At 39.5% G+C, this 17,122-nt stretch overlaps 1 protein-coding gene across 2 annotated transcripts in view; it reads left to right on the top strand.

Moving 5' to 3' along the window:
• USO1 (USO1 vesicle transport factor) overlaps positions 1 to 17,122 on the top strand; it is a 94,288-nt gene that overhangs the window by 19,961 nt on the left and 57,205 nt on the right. For both annotated transcript variants that reach the window (XM_008069060.2, XM_021718069.1), the window contains exons 2-3: positions 6,399 to 6,485; positions 6,569 to 6,633. In XM_008069060.2, coding sequence (XP_008067251.1) covers positions 6,399 to 6,485; positions 6,569 to 6,633 — 152 coding nt within the window. The remainder of the gene's footprint in view (positions 1 to 6,398; positions 6,486 to 6,568; positions 6,634 to 17,122) is intronic.

The raw sequence follows: 17,122 nt of genomic DNA on the forward strand, positions 1-17,122 counted from the left end.
GGTCGAGGCTGCAGTGGCCAGAAGCGGCCACTGCACTCCAGTCTGGGTGACAGAGTGAGATTCCAACTCAAAAAAAAAAGAGAGAGAGAATTTATATTCATATGTTTAACAAAGCTTATAATTGCATTCTTTTTTTGTTTTAGAAGACAGAGAAGCTTATAGTTAGTTTCCGATTACCTTCAGATATCACTGAAATGAAAAGGTCATTTTGATACCTGACAGAAGGCATTTGAAATAGCTTAGTATAATGGAGTTGGATAAGTAAGTTGTTCTGATATTCCCTTTGAACTCTTATTGCTCTGGAGTATGGTTGACTGACTTGAGTTTAGTTGTTTTAAGTCACTAGTGAAAAGTTCTAATTAAAGTCCCCAGTTAAGAAAAATATGTACTTGCCTCTAAAACCTAGTGTATTTTATTGAAAACAAAAGTGATTCATCCATCCTTGTTTGCTTTTGAATTGGGGCGTCTGGAGTGCAGTGGCATGATCATGGCTCACGGCAGCCTCAACCTCCTGGGCTCAGGCAATCCTACCTCAGTATCCCGAGTAGCTGGGGCTACAGGTGTGTGCCACCACGTCTGGATAATTTTTTTATTTTTTGTAGAGATGAGGTCTCACTATGTTGCCCAGGCTGATCTCGAACTCCTGGGCTTAAGCAATCTTCATGCCTTGGCCTCCCAAAGTGCTGGTATTACAGGCGTGAGCCACCGTGCAAGCCCCATCCATCCATGTTTAAAAACAAAAACAAAAAAACTTGCAAGTTTAATAGTTAAAAAACACGTTTATAGTCTTAAAAATATTCTGGATATGTATTTACTCCAACTCAGGACTGAGTAGATTTTATTTTTGTATGTAAAACAGTAGACTTTAAAATGGTGATTAATTTAGACATTTTTAAGGCACATTTTGCAACTACCTAAAAAAACTAGTGCTTTGCATATTAATCAGTCTACTGAACCAGATACTTGAGTAAACTCCTTAGGAAATAATTTTTAAATGTTAACAGTTTAATGTTGGCTATTTTCCCCCACATTTTAAAAAATCAGTCATCACTGTCAGAGATAACAGGCACTTTAACGTATTATGAAAGGGAAAGTTTTTATGTTTTATAAAGTCTCCCTTTGTGTATTTTTTTTTTTTTTTTGAGTTGGAGTCTCTTTCTTGCCCAGGCTGAAGTGCAGTGGCATCCTCACAGCCACCCCAGCATCGACCTGCTGGACTCTGGTGATCCCTCCACCTCAGCCTTCCAAGTAGCTGGAACTAGAGGCATGCACTACCACACCCAGCTAATTTTTTATTTATTGCAGAGACAAAGTCTTGCCAAGTTACCCGGGCTGGTCTTGAACCCATAGGCTCAGGCAATCCACTCACCCTGGCCTCCCAAAGTGCTAGAATTACAGGCTGAGCCGCCCTTTGTGTATTTTAATATGGATAACATATGATATATGTTAAGAATTATTATTTGGATTCATAATTGTATAAAGTTTAAAAACTCAAATAGAATAGTTTCTTAGTCTGAATATGAAATGTTATCTTCTATATTAAAAAATGTAAATAATGAAAAGTAAGAAAGCATTTTCTGTTCCTGGAATTTTTTCCCATGTTGTCTGATTTACTACTTAACCCTTAATTCTTGACTCAAGAGTAGCATCCTTAATGTGCCGTTCTTAAGATAGAATTGTCTCCTTTTTCTTTTGTGTACCTGCTGTTCATAGTACATGCTTATATTCCTTTAGCTTGTTGTTATATGTGACTTATTTACATGACTATCTTTTTGAACAAGCGCCTTTTGGCCAGAGACCATATCTTATTTTGGTTAGTGCAATCACAGATACCTATGTGCTCAGTGTATGTTTATTGACGAGTAAATGTACATTGTAGTCTAAAAACTTGGCTTTTACCCTTTAGGCAGTCGGAAGCCAGTGGAGGATATATCTGTGGTGGTAGTTTATTGTTATCAATAGCTACTTTTTTTTTATTTTGAGCACCAGAGTGCAGATAGTGTCTTAGAAAGATGAGATAAACTAGTCATGAGAATATCCTCGCAAATCCAATAATGCATAGCCCACCTCATTCTATCATTGCTCCTTTATGACATAAAAGTAATACCTGCTCATTATAAAAGCTCAAATGTCAGAAATACTGTAGGTAATGAACCCGTCCAGCAACCCACCAAAAGACAGTGTAGTGCATAGTCTTAATTATTTTCTATACTGATTCGCATAGTTTATTAATGATACAGTTTAAAACCAAATAAAAATGAGCTCATTCTAAACATACTTTTACAGTTTTCTTTTGTTTACTTGTATCTTGGACATCTCTTCATGTCAGTACACGTGGACCTGCCTTATTAATTTCTCAGCTACATAGTGTATGTGGACCATATTTTAGTTGTGTTGAACCTTTGGAATTGCTTTTTAACTGTTAGAAATATTGCTACAAAGAACATTCTAGTATATAATATTATGTAGTTGTGGGCATGTTTTTAAAAGGCAGGTTCCTAAAGTGGAGATTCCTGGCTGAAAGGGTATGGACATTTTCAGTTTTAACAGTTTTTGCCAAATTGCCACCTTTGTAGTTTACTGCCCCTCTGATGGAATGAATACACATTTGTATATGTAAACCTCTGTGTATTTTCATAGCCTCAGCATACCTATGCAAGCACCTTGATCAAGGTACTGAACATTGCCAGCACCTCAGAATCCCCTCCTGTGCTCCCTTCAGTCCCTGTCCACCCCCATGAGTACCTGGTTTTGCCTGGTTTTGTATTTTAGAAAATGGGACTATTTTGTATGTGGCACTATTATTTTTAATTTTTGTGAGTCTGATAGATAAAAATAATCTTATTACTATTTTGACTTACATTTATCTTCATAATGACTGAGATTAAGATTTTCTTCAGCTGGGTGTGGTGGCTCACGCCTATAATCCCAGCACTTTGGGAGGCCAAGGTAGGAGGACTGCTTGAGCCCATGAGTTGGAGACCAGCCTGGGCAACTTAGCGAGACCTCATTTCTACAACAAATAAAAAAATTAGCCAGGCGTGGTGGCACATACCTGTGGTTCCAGCTCCTTGGAAGGTTGAGGCGGAAGGATCACCTGAGTCCAGCAAGTCGAGGCTGCAGTTGGCCATGAGCATGCCACTGCACTCCAGCCTAGACAACAGAGTGAGATTCCAACTCAAAAAATAAAAATAAAAAGAATTTCTTTGTATATATCTCAACTTTTTAAAAAAGAATTAGCAAGTCTCAAAAATTAGCTTGTTTGGAACTCAAACTAAAGACTGAAAATAAAAGCAAAGCAAACTTCCAAACTCTAAGATTATGATCCCCCTCCAGTATTCCTAAGTCTGAGTTTCTCCACAAACATCAAATAGCTTTTATATTTATTTTCACACTTAACAAATTAGGAGTAAAGAGCTGTCAGACATGGAAATTGATGTTTTGAGACAAACTCTATATCCAAATGTGGGACTGAGGCTGAAGTTCAAGCCCTGCATGGTATTGAGACTGAATGGTTCAAGACAGTTAAGACTCTCAGATCCAGAAGAAGCAGAAAATGCATAGAAAATAATTTTCTGTGCATAATATCAACTATAAGCTACCTTTAAAAAATTAACACAAGATGTACAAGATCCAAGTAGAGGCAACTGCGGTCCTACTCAGGCAAACTTTTTGGCATAAAAAATTTTGAACTGAGAATAATGAGGTTCATGTTTTGAAGAGATAACTAAGTAGTTTTTTTAGTGGTAAATAAAAAATTAGAGTACAAAATATATCAACCAGTTACATAATAAAGATAAAATTGTATTATTTCCAGGAATGACTTTTAAATGTGAATAGTTAGAATGAAAAAAATAAGAAAGTGAAGTTAGGCTTGGTTATTTTACCATATCTGCAGCATGAAAAATGCAAATCAGCATTGTAAAGACTTAGAAAACCTGCATTGCAGAAACCTATGTATATTGTAGAACCTTGTGTTTCCCACCTGATCTGTGCACATAGGAAATCCATTAATATCTTCAGGGCATAGAAGTCTGCAAATCATAATTTGGAATACACTATATGTATTTGAACTTTCTTAATTCACTTATATAAATGCTGATGTTTGCATGATATGCCAGAATCTCAACTTACGGAATCTTTGTAAGAACTGACATTAAGTAAGTGACTTAGCTGGAAAGGAACTGAGTATAGTGGTTTTTAAAAACTATGTTTGTTATTAGATGTTCTCCAAATATTTTCACCCAGTCTGTGATTTATCTTTTCATTCTCTTTAATAGTATCTTTTGAAGAGAAGAAGTGATGAGATCCAGTTTATTACATTTTTCTTTTATGGTTGTGCTCTTAATGTGCATTTGCGAAGTCTTACCTAATTAAAGGTTACAAGGATTTTCTCCTGTGCTTCCTTCTAGAAGTCTTATAGTTTCAGGTTTCCAGATTGTATTTTTGTTTGTTTGTTTGTTATTTGAGTTGGAGTCGCACTCCTTCGTCCAGGCTGGGCTACAGTGGCACACACGCTCACGGCCACCCCAGCGTCGACCTTCTGGGCTCTAGCCATCCTTCTGCCTCTGAGTAGCCAGAACTGCAGGCCCATGCTACCATGTCCGGCTATTTTTTATTTTATCATAGAGATGAGGTCTCGCCAAGTTGCCCGGGCTGGTCTCAAACCCGGGGGCTCAGGCAGTCCACTCGCCTCAGCCAAATTCTTATTTTTATTTTTTTTTTGAGTTGGAGTCTCACTCTGTCGCCCAGACTGGAGTGCAGTGGCCGCTCCCGGCCACCGCAGCCTCGACCTGCTGGGCTCCAGCGAATCCTTCCACCTCAGCATTCCAAGTAGCTGGAACTATAGGTGCACGCTACCACACCCGGCTGATTTTTTGATTTATTGTAGAGATGAGGTCTCGCCAAGTTGCCCAGGCGGGTCTCGAACTCAGGCAATCTACTCACCTCAGCCTCCCAAGGCACGGGATTACGGGCTGAGCCACCAAGCCCAGCTAGCCAAATTCTTTTTTAATTTGGTTTTTTCCACATAGTTTGGTACTTTGCTTCAGAAGGTCCATAATTTTCATATAGTTTTATAACTTGCTTTTTTCCTCACTATTTTATCGTGGCATTTTCATATCAGTATAGTTAGTTCTTTTTAATAGCTGCATAGTATTCCACCAAAGAATGTACCATAGTTGATTTAGCTTTTCTTGTTGGATGTTGTTTTCTGTTTTTTCCCTGTGTAAATAATGGTCCAGTTTAAAAATTCAGCTCAAATTTTAATTCCTGTAAATTATTTTATGATAGAATTATTTCATCCTTGTAGATTTTGAGGCACACTTAAAACTTTAAAATTTTGCTAAACAGTTTTGACTTTTCTTGTTTAATATGTGGAATTAGGATAAAGTTATGATGTAAACAATTATTATTAAAATTTTTAAAGTAATTTTCTATCTTCTATCATAACTATATTGGATTATGTTCCCTCCTGGTTCAGCCATAGTAAGCATGTATAGAAAACTCTATTCCACTAATGATTTCTCTTAACTCCTCAATTTATTTTTTTATTTTTTTTATTTTGAGTTGAAGTCTCCCTCTGTCACCCAGGTTGGAGGGCAGTGGCACGCTCCCAGCCACAGCAGCTTCAACCTGCTGGACTCAGGTGATCCTTCTGCATCAGCCTTCCAAGTAACTGGAACTACAGGCACGTGCCATCACACCTGGCTAGTTTTTTTATTTATTGTAGAGATGAGGCCCCGCCAAGTTGCCTAGGCTGGTCTCAAACCCGTAGACTCAGGCAGTCCTCTCACCTTAGCCTCCCAGAGTGCTGGGATTATAGGTGTGAGCCTCTGCACCTGGCCTAACTTCTCAATTTATATGACTTATTTGATTTGGCTTCTCTTTCACTCCTTCCCACTTTTCACGTCTCTCCAAAAAATCAGTTTGAGCTCTGTTGAGGTTATAATACTACCTACGCTGGGCTCGGTGGCTCAGCCTGTAATCCCGTGCCTTGGGAGGCTGAGTGAATGGATTGCCTGAGCCCCCGGGTTCGAGACCCGCCTGGGCTACTTGGTGAGACCTCATCTCTACAATAAATCAAAAAATTAGCCAGGTGTGGTAGCGCGCGCCTGTAGTTCCAGCTACTTGGAAAGCTGAGGTGGAAAGATCGCTGGAGCCCAGCAGGTCGAGGCTGCGGTGGCCAGGAGCGGCCACTGCACTCAGTCTGGGCGACAGAGTGAGACTCCAACTCAAAAAAAAAAAAAACTACTACCTACATAGATTTTAGATTTGTGAAAGACTACATCCCACTTGCTCTTTTTTTTTCTTCAAAATTAGATGGTATACATTGAGGGGATAAGAGCTTCATGGTTTCTTTTTCATTGTTTTAAAGCCATTTCATTTTTTCATGACAGATTCAAAAGCTTTGCGACAGAGTTGCTTCGTCTACTTTATTGGATGATCGAAGAAATGCTGTGCGCGCTCTCAAATCATTATCAAAGGTTTGTAACTTTATAAATGTTTAGGTTTTTAGAGTTGGGTGTTAGTGACCTGTGTAATGTTTTTTTTTCTTTTTCATGTGCAGAAATACCGCTTAGAAGTGGGTATCCAAGCAATGGAGCATCTTATCCATGTTTTACAGACAGATCGGTAGGTCGCTGTTCAGTGGTCTCTCTCCCTGAGTTTTCTTGTACTTTTAATGAATTTGCTTTAGAATCATTGTCACTATTCTAGAAGTTGTGGGCATATTAAAGCTATTAAGTTATTTTATTTGTCATTTTGTTTTATTTTATTTTGAGTTAGAGTCTCACCTTGTTGCTCAGGCTGGAGTGCAATGGCACACTCACGGCCACCGCAACCTCGAACTGCTGGGCTCAGGCGATCCTTCCACCTCAGCCTTCCAAGTAGCTGGGACTACAGGCATGTACCACCATGCCTGGCTGATTTTTTTATTTATTGTAGAGATGAGGTCTCGCCAAGTTGCCCAGGCTGGTTTCAAATCCGTGGGCTCAGGCAGTCCTCTCACCTTACCCTCCCAAAATGCTGGAATTATAGACATGAGCCATCTCATTTGGCCTGTTTGTCATTTTAATAAGTATTGATGGGACACAAGATTTAAACCACTGTGTTTAAGCATTAGGAGAGATATGTGTAAGTGGTATGAAGTAACTGCCAGTTAAAGCCTTGAGATTGTGGGTTTGAATTGGCCAAATGTATGTTTGGTTATTCACTTACATATATGGCAATATACTATTCTATATTATAATACACATATTATGGCATATCAGTTATCCAGACCTGATTTTTTGAGTGAAATGAACTGCACTAATAAGAGTGAAGTATTAAATCTTAGCATGCCATAAGAGAAAGATCATTTAGCCTATTTTTAGCTCCTTTAAAAAAATTTTATCTGCATCTTTGATTTTAATTGTGCATGGATAGCTTTCAAATATTACCTCTAGTTGAATATGCCTTACAAACTTTAGCTGCCCATTGTACATTTCTACCCTACCAGGATCTCTCATAGGTATCTCAAATTCAAAATGTCCAAAAGCTGTTTTATCTCTGGTCCTTCTGCTTCTATTCCCTTGCTGCCCCCGTTCAGTTGCTTTTTGCCCCAAGTTCATTCCAGTCAATAGCACCTTCCCATTCAAACCAGAAACTGAATGATTCTTATTGAAATTATTCCTATTCTTAAGCCCTTATGCCCACACAGACCAAAACACAGCTGGAATCCATGATTTTCTCCTCATTTCCTTTCTTGGGCATAGTTCTGACTCTCTGTATTAATTATTTAAATTATTTTCACCATCTCTGTGTTGAGTATTTTTTGCAATATAAGAAATTATTTCAAAACTTAGTGGTTCAAAATAAGAAATATTTATTATCTCATGGTTTCTGTGGATCAGGGATTAGGGGAGCAGTTATCTAGGTGGACTCAGGGTCTCTCATGAGGTTGCGGTCAGCCAGGTTTGCAGCCATCTGTAGGCTTGACTGGGGCTAGAAGATCAAATTCTGAAGTGGCTCACTCACATTGTTATTGGCAAGAGGTCCCAATTCCACACCATGTTGCTCTCTCCATAGGGCTGCTTGAGCACCCTCATGCTGTGGCAGCTGGCTTCTCCCAGAGGAAACAATCCTAGAGAGAAAACCATGAGAAAGCCACAATGCCTTTATAACAAAGTATCAAGAGTTATGTGCTGTCAGTCCTATCGCACCGTAGTTGTCAGAAGCAAGTTAATAATTTAGGGGATAATAAGAGGAAGAGAATTTGGTTCCACTTTTTGAAGTGAGTGGAATCAAAAAGTTTTGGACATTGTTTGTTTATTTATTTTTTTGAGTTGGAGTCTCACTCTGTTACTCAGACTGAAATGCAGTGGCATGCTCGCGACTACTGCAGCCTCGACCCGTTGGGCTCCTGCTATCCTTCCACCTCAGCCTTCCAAGTAGCTGGAACTACAGGCACATGCTACCATGCCCGACTAATTTTTGATTTATTGTAGAGACGAGGTCTCACTAAGTTGCCCAGGTGGGTCTTAAACCTACTGGCTCAGGCAGTCCACTCACCTCAGCCTCCCCAAGTGCTGGGATTACAGGTTGAACCACCGAGCCCAGCCTAGACTTAGTTTAAAACCACCACCACCTTCAAACTGTTCTTTGCCTCTGATCTCTTTGTACTGCCTCTCTCCATATTTAGTCTTTATATTGTAAGAATTAACTTTCTGAAATATAGCTCTTCTGTCACTTGCCTGTTTAATGCATTTCATCAGTTCAATGCAGTTGAAGTTCTAGTTTTTCAAACAAAGCAAGTAATAAAAAGTTTGTAAAGACCTGGATACTGCCTGTTAGTCTAAACTCATAGCCTTTTTCTCAATTATATTTCAGCAGAGCCCAGCTGCTTGTTTATATCAGTTATTACCTTTCTTTTTTTCTGAGTAGGAGTCTCACTCTGTCGCCAAGAGTAGAGCTGGCCACTGCAGCCTCGACCTGCTGGGCTCCGGCGATCCTTCCGCCTCAGCCTTCCAAGTAGCCGGAATTACAGACATGTGCTACCACGCCCTGCTAATTTTTTGATTTATTGTAGAGATGAGGTCTTGCTAAGTTGCCCAGGCGGATCTTGAACCCGCGGGCTCAGGCAATCCACTCACCTCGGCTTCCCAAGGCACGGGATTACAGCCACCGAGCCCGGCCATGACCTTTCTTTTCTCCCCAGACAGGGTAACTCTCGTTTACTACCTTTTCAAAGTCAACTAGGTCTAACACATTTGAATAAATGCATTGGATGTTGTCAGAACTATATGTATTATTAATGTCATGGTGGGTAATTGTAGTAGACAGAATAATAATACCTTCCCCCTCCAAAGATAGCTGCATCCTAACTAGCAAAACCTGTGAAAGTTACCTTGGATGGCAAAAGGGACTTTGCAGGCGTGATTAAGTTTAGGATTTTGAAATGGGGAGATTATCATGGATTATCCAGGCAGACCCAGTGTTATCACAAGGGTTCTTAAAAGTAGAACAGGAAGTCGCAGAAGAGGAGGTCAGAGTTCAGTGATAGAAGGACTCAACTTGCTGGCTTTGAAAATAGAACAAGGGATCCATGAGACAAGAGATGTGAATGACCTTTAGAAGACTGGAAAAAGACAAGGAGGCAGATTAGTGTGATGGTTATACATTCTTCAAATCTTTCTTCATTATTCCGTGAGTGTTAAATCACACACACATTTTCTCACTGAGTCTTATAAGGTTAGTAATGAAATGACTAGCATATTAATATGGGAAGTAGAATACACCTCTTATAGAAAATGGTCTGTATTATCATTTTTACTGCACAGCAGAAAGTAAATATGTAGATACTCTTGATAAAGGTAATAGGTTTAAAAAAATCCATTGCGTATTTACTGTGTGCCAGGTCCTGTGCTTAAAAGTAGGGTATATCATTTCCCCTGAAAGCTGAAACAAGACAAGTCTGCCCACTCTCACCCTCTTGTTCAACATTGTGTTGAAAGTCCTAGCTCAGGCAATTAGACGAGAGAAGGAAATTGGGGCTATCCAAATAGGAAAAGAGGAAGTCAAGTTATCTTTGCTGATGATATGATCCTATACCTTGAAAATCCAAGAGAATCTGTCAAAAACCTGCCGGCACTAATAAAGAACTTTGGCAAAGTCTCAGGGTACAAAATAAACGTGCAAAAGACAGTTGCATTTCTGTACACCAAAACAAGCAGAGACCCATATTAAAAGCACAATCCTATTCACAATAGCCACCAAAAAATGAAATACCTTGGCATCTTCCTAACCAGAGAAGTGAAAGACCTTTACAAGGAAAACTGCAAAACCCTGCTCAGAGTAATCTAAGAAGACACAAACAAATGGAAAAATATTCTGTGCTCATGGATAGGAAGAATCAACATTGTTAAAATGGCCATCCTACCAAAGGCAATCTACAGATTCAATGCAATACCCATTAAGTTACCAACATCATTCTTTTCAAACCTTGAAAGGACAATATAGAAATTCATGTGGAAACATAAACAACCAAGAATAGCCAAAACAATTCTAAGCAGGAGATATCACACTTTCAGATTTCAAACTTTACTAAAAGGCTACAATAATCAGAACAGCCTGGTATTAGTGCAAGAACAGGCACATAGACCAATGGAACAGAATAGAGGTTCTGAAGCAAAGCCTCAACTTCTCAGCAAACTCATCTTTGACAAAGCCTCCAACAACTACCACTGGGGAGAGAAGAACTTACTCAGTAAACGGTGCTAGGAAAACTGGCTGATCACATGCGGAAGATTGAAACAGGGCCCCTACCTATCATCATACACAAAAATTAACTCTAAATGGATCAAAGACCTAAACATAAAACCTCAAACTATAAGAGTCTTAGAAAATGCAGGAGACACCCTTATGGAAATTGGAACTGGCAACCAATTCCTATTCAGAACCCTAAATGCCCATACCTTAAGAAATAAGATAGACAAGTCGGACCTCATCAAACTGAATAGCTTTTGCAAAGCAAAAGAAACCATCAAGAGAGCAGGGAGACAGAATGGGAAAAAAAATATTTGCCAACTGTATATCTGACAAAGGCCTAACATCTAGGATCTATAAGGAACTCACACGCGCCGAAAGGAAAAAAACAAACAGCCACATTAAAAAGCAGGCAAAAGACATGACTAGACACTTCTCAAAAGAAGATATTCGGGCAGCCAACAGACACATGAAAAAGTGCTCAGCCTCACTCATCATCAGAGAAATGCAAATCAAAACCACATTGAGCTACCACCTAACCCCAGTAAGAATGGCCATCATTAATAAAACAAACAACAACAGATGCTGGCGAGGATGTGGAGATAAAGGAATGCTTCTACACTGTGGTGGAAATGCAAACTAATGCAACCTCTTTGGAAGACAGTGTGGCGATTTCTGAAAGAACTAGAAGTTGACCTTCTATATGACTGAGCAATTCCCCTATTGGGAATATACCCAGAGGAACTCAAATCATTCTATAAAAAAGATACCTGCACACATATGTTTGTTGCAGCTCTTTTCACAACAGTAAAAATATGGAACCAACCATGTTGCCCATTGAAGGTGGACTGGATAAAAGAAAATGTGGTACATATACACAATGGAATAGTATATAGCCATAAAGAAGGACAAACATATGGACTTTGCAGCAACTTGGATGAATTTAGAGTTGATCATATTCAGTGATCTATCATAGAAACAAAGAACAGAGTACCATATGTTCTCACTCATAAACAGACCTTGAACAATCATAATACTTATAAGAAAGGGATTGGCAATAGTGGGACATTGTCAGGGGAGGGAGGTGGGATTGGCAGTTGAGGGAAACTGCTGGGAGAGAGGGGCATACCTCATCAACAAGGGTACCTGCATAAACGTTTGTATACCTAACCCTGAATTGTACCCCACATCTTTATAATAAAAAACAAAAATAAATTAATAAAAGTAGGGTGTACTGTGTAGCCTTGTAAATGTGTATCATGAATAATTATATCATGTCAGGTACTGCTGAGTGTTTTATATAACTCTTAGAAAACAGAAAACCAAAACTTCTATGAAGCTTCTTGTGTTTTATTCCCTTTGTTGTGCTAAATTCTTTCCATCTGTCTGTGATTCTACTATTTTCCTCTGTTTTCAAAGTGTTTTGTGAAGGATTTTTATCTTCATTGAATATCTCTTTCCACATGCTCTCCTCTTCAATATTATTTCATGCTACTTCTCTTGGCCTGTACAGCTAACACAAAATCCTTCTACTGAATCCCCTTCACTCTTGTGTACATCAAAGAAGAGTGCATTACCTTTCTTGGCATGACCTGAAACTCTATCTAGCTAAGGCTACTTCTCTGTAACCACCATGAGAAGAGACTGTACATTCTCCTAACTTCTACACTCAGAGCTCAAAAGTTGTCTCTCACTGATGTTTCCAAAATGACACCTCAGTAGTTTATTTTATTTTTATTTTTCTGAGTTAGAGTCTTACTCTGTCACCCAGGCATTACCCAGGCTGGAATGCAGTGGCATGATTACAGTTACCACAACCTTGACCTCCTGGGCTCAGGCAGTCCTTTCATCTCAGCCTTCCAAGTAGCTGGAACTATAGGTGCATGCCACCACACCCGACTAATTTATTTATTGTAGAGATGAGATTTCACCAAGTCGTCCAGGCTGGTCTTGAACCCCTGGGCTCAGGCAATTCTTGTTTCCGCCTCCTGAAGTATTGGGATCATAAACATGAGCCACTGTGCCCTGCCTTATTTTTATTTTTCTATTTTTTTTAGTCGAGGTCTCAATCTGTTCTCCAGACTGGGGTGCAGTGGCGTGATCATGGTTCACTGCAGCCTTGACCTCATGGACTCAAGTGATCCTCTTGTCTCAGCCTCCTAAGTAGCTTAGGACTACAGGCACACACCACCATGCCTGGCTAATTTTTTTCTATTTTTGGTGGAGACAAGGTCTCACCTTGTTGCCCAGGCTGGTTTTGAACTCCTGGTCACAAGCAGTCCTCCTGCCTCAGTCTCCCAAAGTGCTGGAACTATTGATGGCATGCCACCACACCCATTTCAGTCGTTTATTTTTATTTCTTACTTGTTGATTATCAGTGTGCGTTAATAGTTTATTTTACTTGAGATATAATTATATGTCGTAAACTTCACCCTTTGTTTTTTTTGTTGTTGTTTTTTTTGAGTTGGAGTCTCGCTCTGTCACCCAGACTGGAGTACAGTGGCGCTCCCGGCCATCGCAGCCTCGACCTGCTGGGCTCCGGCGATCCTTCCGCCTCAGCCTTTCAAGTAGCTGGAACTATAGGCGTGCGCTACCACGCCCGGCTGATTTTTTGATTTATTGTAGAGATGAGGTCGCACTGCCCAGGCTGGTCTCGAACCTGCGGGCTCAGGCCATCACTCACCTCAGCCTCCCAAAGGCGCGGGATTACCCGCGCTGAGCCACCAAGACCGGCTAAACTTCACCCTTTTAAAGTATATATTTTAATGGTTTTAGTATATTCACAAAGTTGTACAGCGAATTCCAGAACATTTGCATCAGATTCAGAACAAATCCCCTACCCGTTAGCTGCCATTCTGTCTTTCCACTCCCCCAGATGTAGAAGCCAATAGTCTACTTTCTGTCTTTATAGACTTGACTGTTCTGAACAATTCATGTAAATGAAATGATATAACATGTGGTCTTTGTGTCTGGCTTCTTTCACTTAGCATAGTATTTTAAAATTCATCCACGTTGTAGCATGTTTTAGTATGTCATTTCTTTTTATGGCTCAATAATCCATTGTGTGGATATACCACATTTTGTTTACCCGTTCATCGATTGTTGAACATTTAGGATAGTTCCACTTTTTGGTTATTATAAATAATGCTGTGATGAGCTATCATGTACTGGTTTATTTTTATTTTTGAGTCAGAGTCTCACTCGTTGCCCAGGCTGGAGTGCAGTGGCATGCTTATGGCCACTTGCATCCTTGCTCTGCTGAGCTCAAGCCATCTTTCTGCCTCAGCTTTACAAATAGCTGGAGCCGCAGGCTCGCACCACTACACCTGACTAATATATATATTTTTTAAATTGTAGAGACAAAGTCTTCCAAGTAACTTAGGCTGGTCTCTAATCCCTGGACTCAGCAGGGATCCTCTCACCTCTGCCTCCCAAAGTACTAGAATTTCAGGCATGAGCCATTGCATATGAATGTATGTTTTCGGTTCTCTTGGTTTTATACCTAGGAGTACAATTGCTGGGATGTGGCTAAGTCTGTTTAACTTTTTGAGGAATTGCCAAACTCTGTTTGGCAGGGAATGCACCATTTTATATTTTAACCCACAAAGTATGAAGGTCTAATTTATCCATATCCTCCCCAATACTTGTTATTGTCTCTTTTTTATTATTAATGACCATACTAGTGATTATGAAGCAGTAATTCTTTTTTTATTTTTTTGAGTCAGAGTCTTACTCTGTCACCCAGGCTGGAGTGCGATGACATACTCACAGCCACTGCGGCCTCTACCTGCTAGGCTCAGGTGATCCTCCCGCCTCAGCCTTCCAAGTAACTGGAGCTACAGGCATGCACCGCTACGCCTGGCTAATTTTATAATTTATTGTAGAGATAAGGTCTTGTCATGTTGCTCAGGCTGGTCTCGAACTCCTGGACTCAACCAGTCCTCTTGCCCTTGCCTCCCAAAGTGCTGGGGTTACAAACGTGAGCCACTGCGCCCGACTGAAGCAATAATTCTTAATGTTTTTTCTACTTGTGGTTTAAATTTGCATTTTCCCTATGACTAATTATGATGTCCATCTCTTCATGTGCTTATTGGCCATTTGGAGAAGTGTCTATTCAGATCCTTTACTCATTTTTATTTGGGTTACTTTTTTTTTTTTTTTTTTGGGAAACAGAGTCTTACTTTGGTGCCCAGGCTAGAGTGTAGTGGTGTGATCATAGCTCACTGCAACCTCAAGCTCTTGGGCTCAAGCGGTCTTCCTGCTTCAGCCTCTGAGTTGCTAGGATTAACTACAGGCATGCACCACCAAACCTGGCTAATTTTTTAACTTTTTTGTGGAGATACGGGGGGTCTCACTATGTTTCCAAACTGGTCTCGAACTCCTGGACTCAAACAATCTTCCTGCCTCGGCCTCCCAAAGGACTGAGATTACAAGCATGAGCCACCGAGCCTAGCCACTTATCTTTTTTATTGTTGAGTTATACTCCTGTATGTATGTATTCTGGATACAAGTCCCTTATGAGATTCATGATTTGCAAATATTTTCTCCTACTCTGTGGGTTGTTTTTATTGTTTGTTTGTTTGCTTTTTTCATGTAATTTTTTTCTTTCCTACTGCCTGTATAATTGCAGAATGTCTTCAGTTTCTTAGTAGCATCCATCGAAGTACAAAAGTTTTAAATTTTGATGAAATCCAGTTTATCTGTTATCTTTTACTGCTTGTACTTTTGGTGTCATGTTTAAGAAATCATTGCCTAATCTAAGGTTTTGAAGATTTATGCCTGTTTGTTCTTCTAGGAGTTGTTTACCTTTTGCTCTTTCATCCATTTTGAGCGATTTCTATATATATTGTGAGATAGGGATCCAGCTTCAGTGTTTTGCATGGGGATATCTAGTTGACCTAGCACCATTTGTTGAAGAGACTATTCTTTCCCATTGAATGATATTGCCACATTAGCTGAAAATTAATTACAATGAGTGTTACTGTTTATTTCAGAACTGTCAAACTTATTCTATTAATCTGTAGCAGGGACTACAGGTGCATGCCACCATGCCTGGTTAAATTTTTTTTTTTTTTTTTTTAATAGAGACAAGGTCTTTCTATGTTCCCCAGACCGGTTTGAACTCCTGGACTCAAACGATACTCCCACCTCAGCCTCCTAAAGTGCTGGGATTACAGGCATGAGCTACTTCTCCTGGCCCATAAATGCCTTTTATTGTGTTGAAGTTCCCTTCTGTTCCTAGCTTCTCAATAGTGTCTTAAAAGACACCCCTCAAAATTTCTTAAAAACACAATAATAAATATTAATTTTTTTAAGTAACTTCTTTTGATATTTGCATCTTTGTAAAGTTGTAACCCCCTTTAGTACCTTGTCTTTTCATTTGTCCTGACCACTTCATCATTTTCACTGAATCTTTGGGCCCTGTATCTAACTCTGGATTTCCATTCTAGATACCATCATCATTTGATATGATTTCAAAATTTGTCTAACAACTACAAAATCTTAAACTTCCTGATTTTATAAATAGTAAATGTTTACCCTACTTTTTTTTTAGAAAATAATATATAGAGAAGAGAAATACTCCAGCAGTCCAACTAGCAACAGCGCGCGCGCGCGCGCACACACACACACACACACACACACACACATACAAAACACACACATATATATAAACAAAATATACATAAACACACACATAAAAGTGCTAGTTTTGCTGGTTTTAATGTTGAGTTTATTTTATAAATTTATAACATTTAAAAAGATATATTTAAGACTGGGCTCAGTGGCTCAGCCTATAATCCCAGCACTTTGAGGCCAGAAGGATTGCCGGAACCCACTTGGCAAGACCTCCTCTCTGCAATAAATAAAAAATCAGCCTGGTGTGGCAGCACGCACCTGTAGTTCTGACTACTTGGAAGCCTGAGGCAGAAGGATCGCCGGAGCCCAGCAGGTTGATGCTGGGGTGGCCATGAGCGTGCTACTGCACTCCAGCCTGGGCGACGGAGTGAGACTCCAACTCAAAAAAAAAAAAAAAAAAAAATATATATATATATATATATTTAATATATATATATATGGAGAGAGAGACAGACAGACAGACATATATACATACATGTTTTACTAAATGGGATCAGTCTGTAAATTTTTATGTTCATTTTTTCTACTTGGTATTATGTTAAGGGTTTAAAAAATTACCGTGTCATTAAATAGTCTTTGAAAATATTGTTTTTTATTGCTGCCTTATATGTATGGATTTGACTTACTGTTTTGTTTTGTGTTTTTTATTTTTTATTTTATTTTTTATTTTATTTTTTTTTGAGTTGGAGTCTCACTCTGTCGCCCAGACTGGAGTGCAGTGGCCGCTCCCGGCCACAGCAGC

This window comes from Carlito syrichta, unplaced genomic scaffold (assembly GCF_000164805.1).
Source record: "Carlito syrichta isolate Samal-C Ts95f unplaced genomic scaffold, Tarsius_syrichta-2.0.1 Scaffold311780, whole genome shotgun sequence".
NCBI classification, from domain to species: Eukaryota; Metazoa; Chordata; class Mammalia; order Primates; family Tarsiidae; genus Carlito; species Carlito syrichta.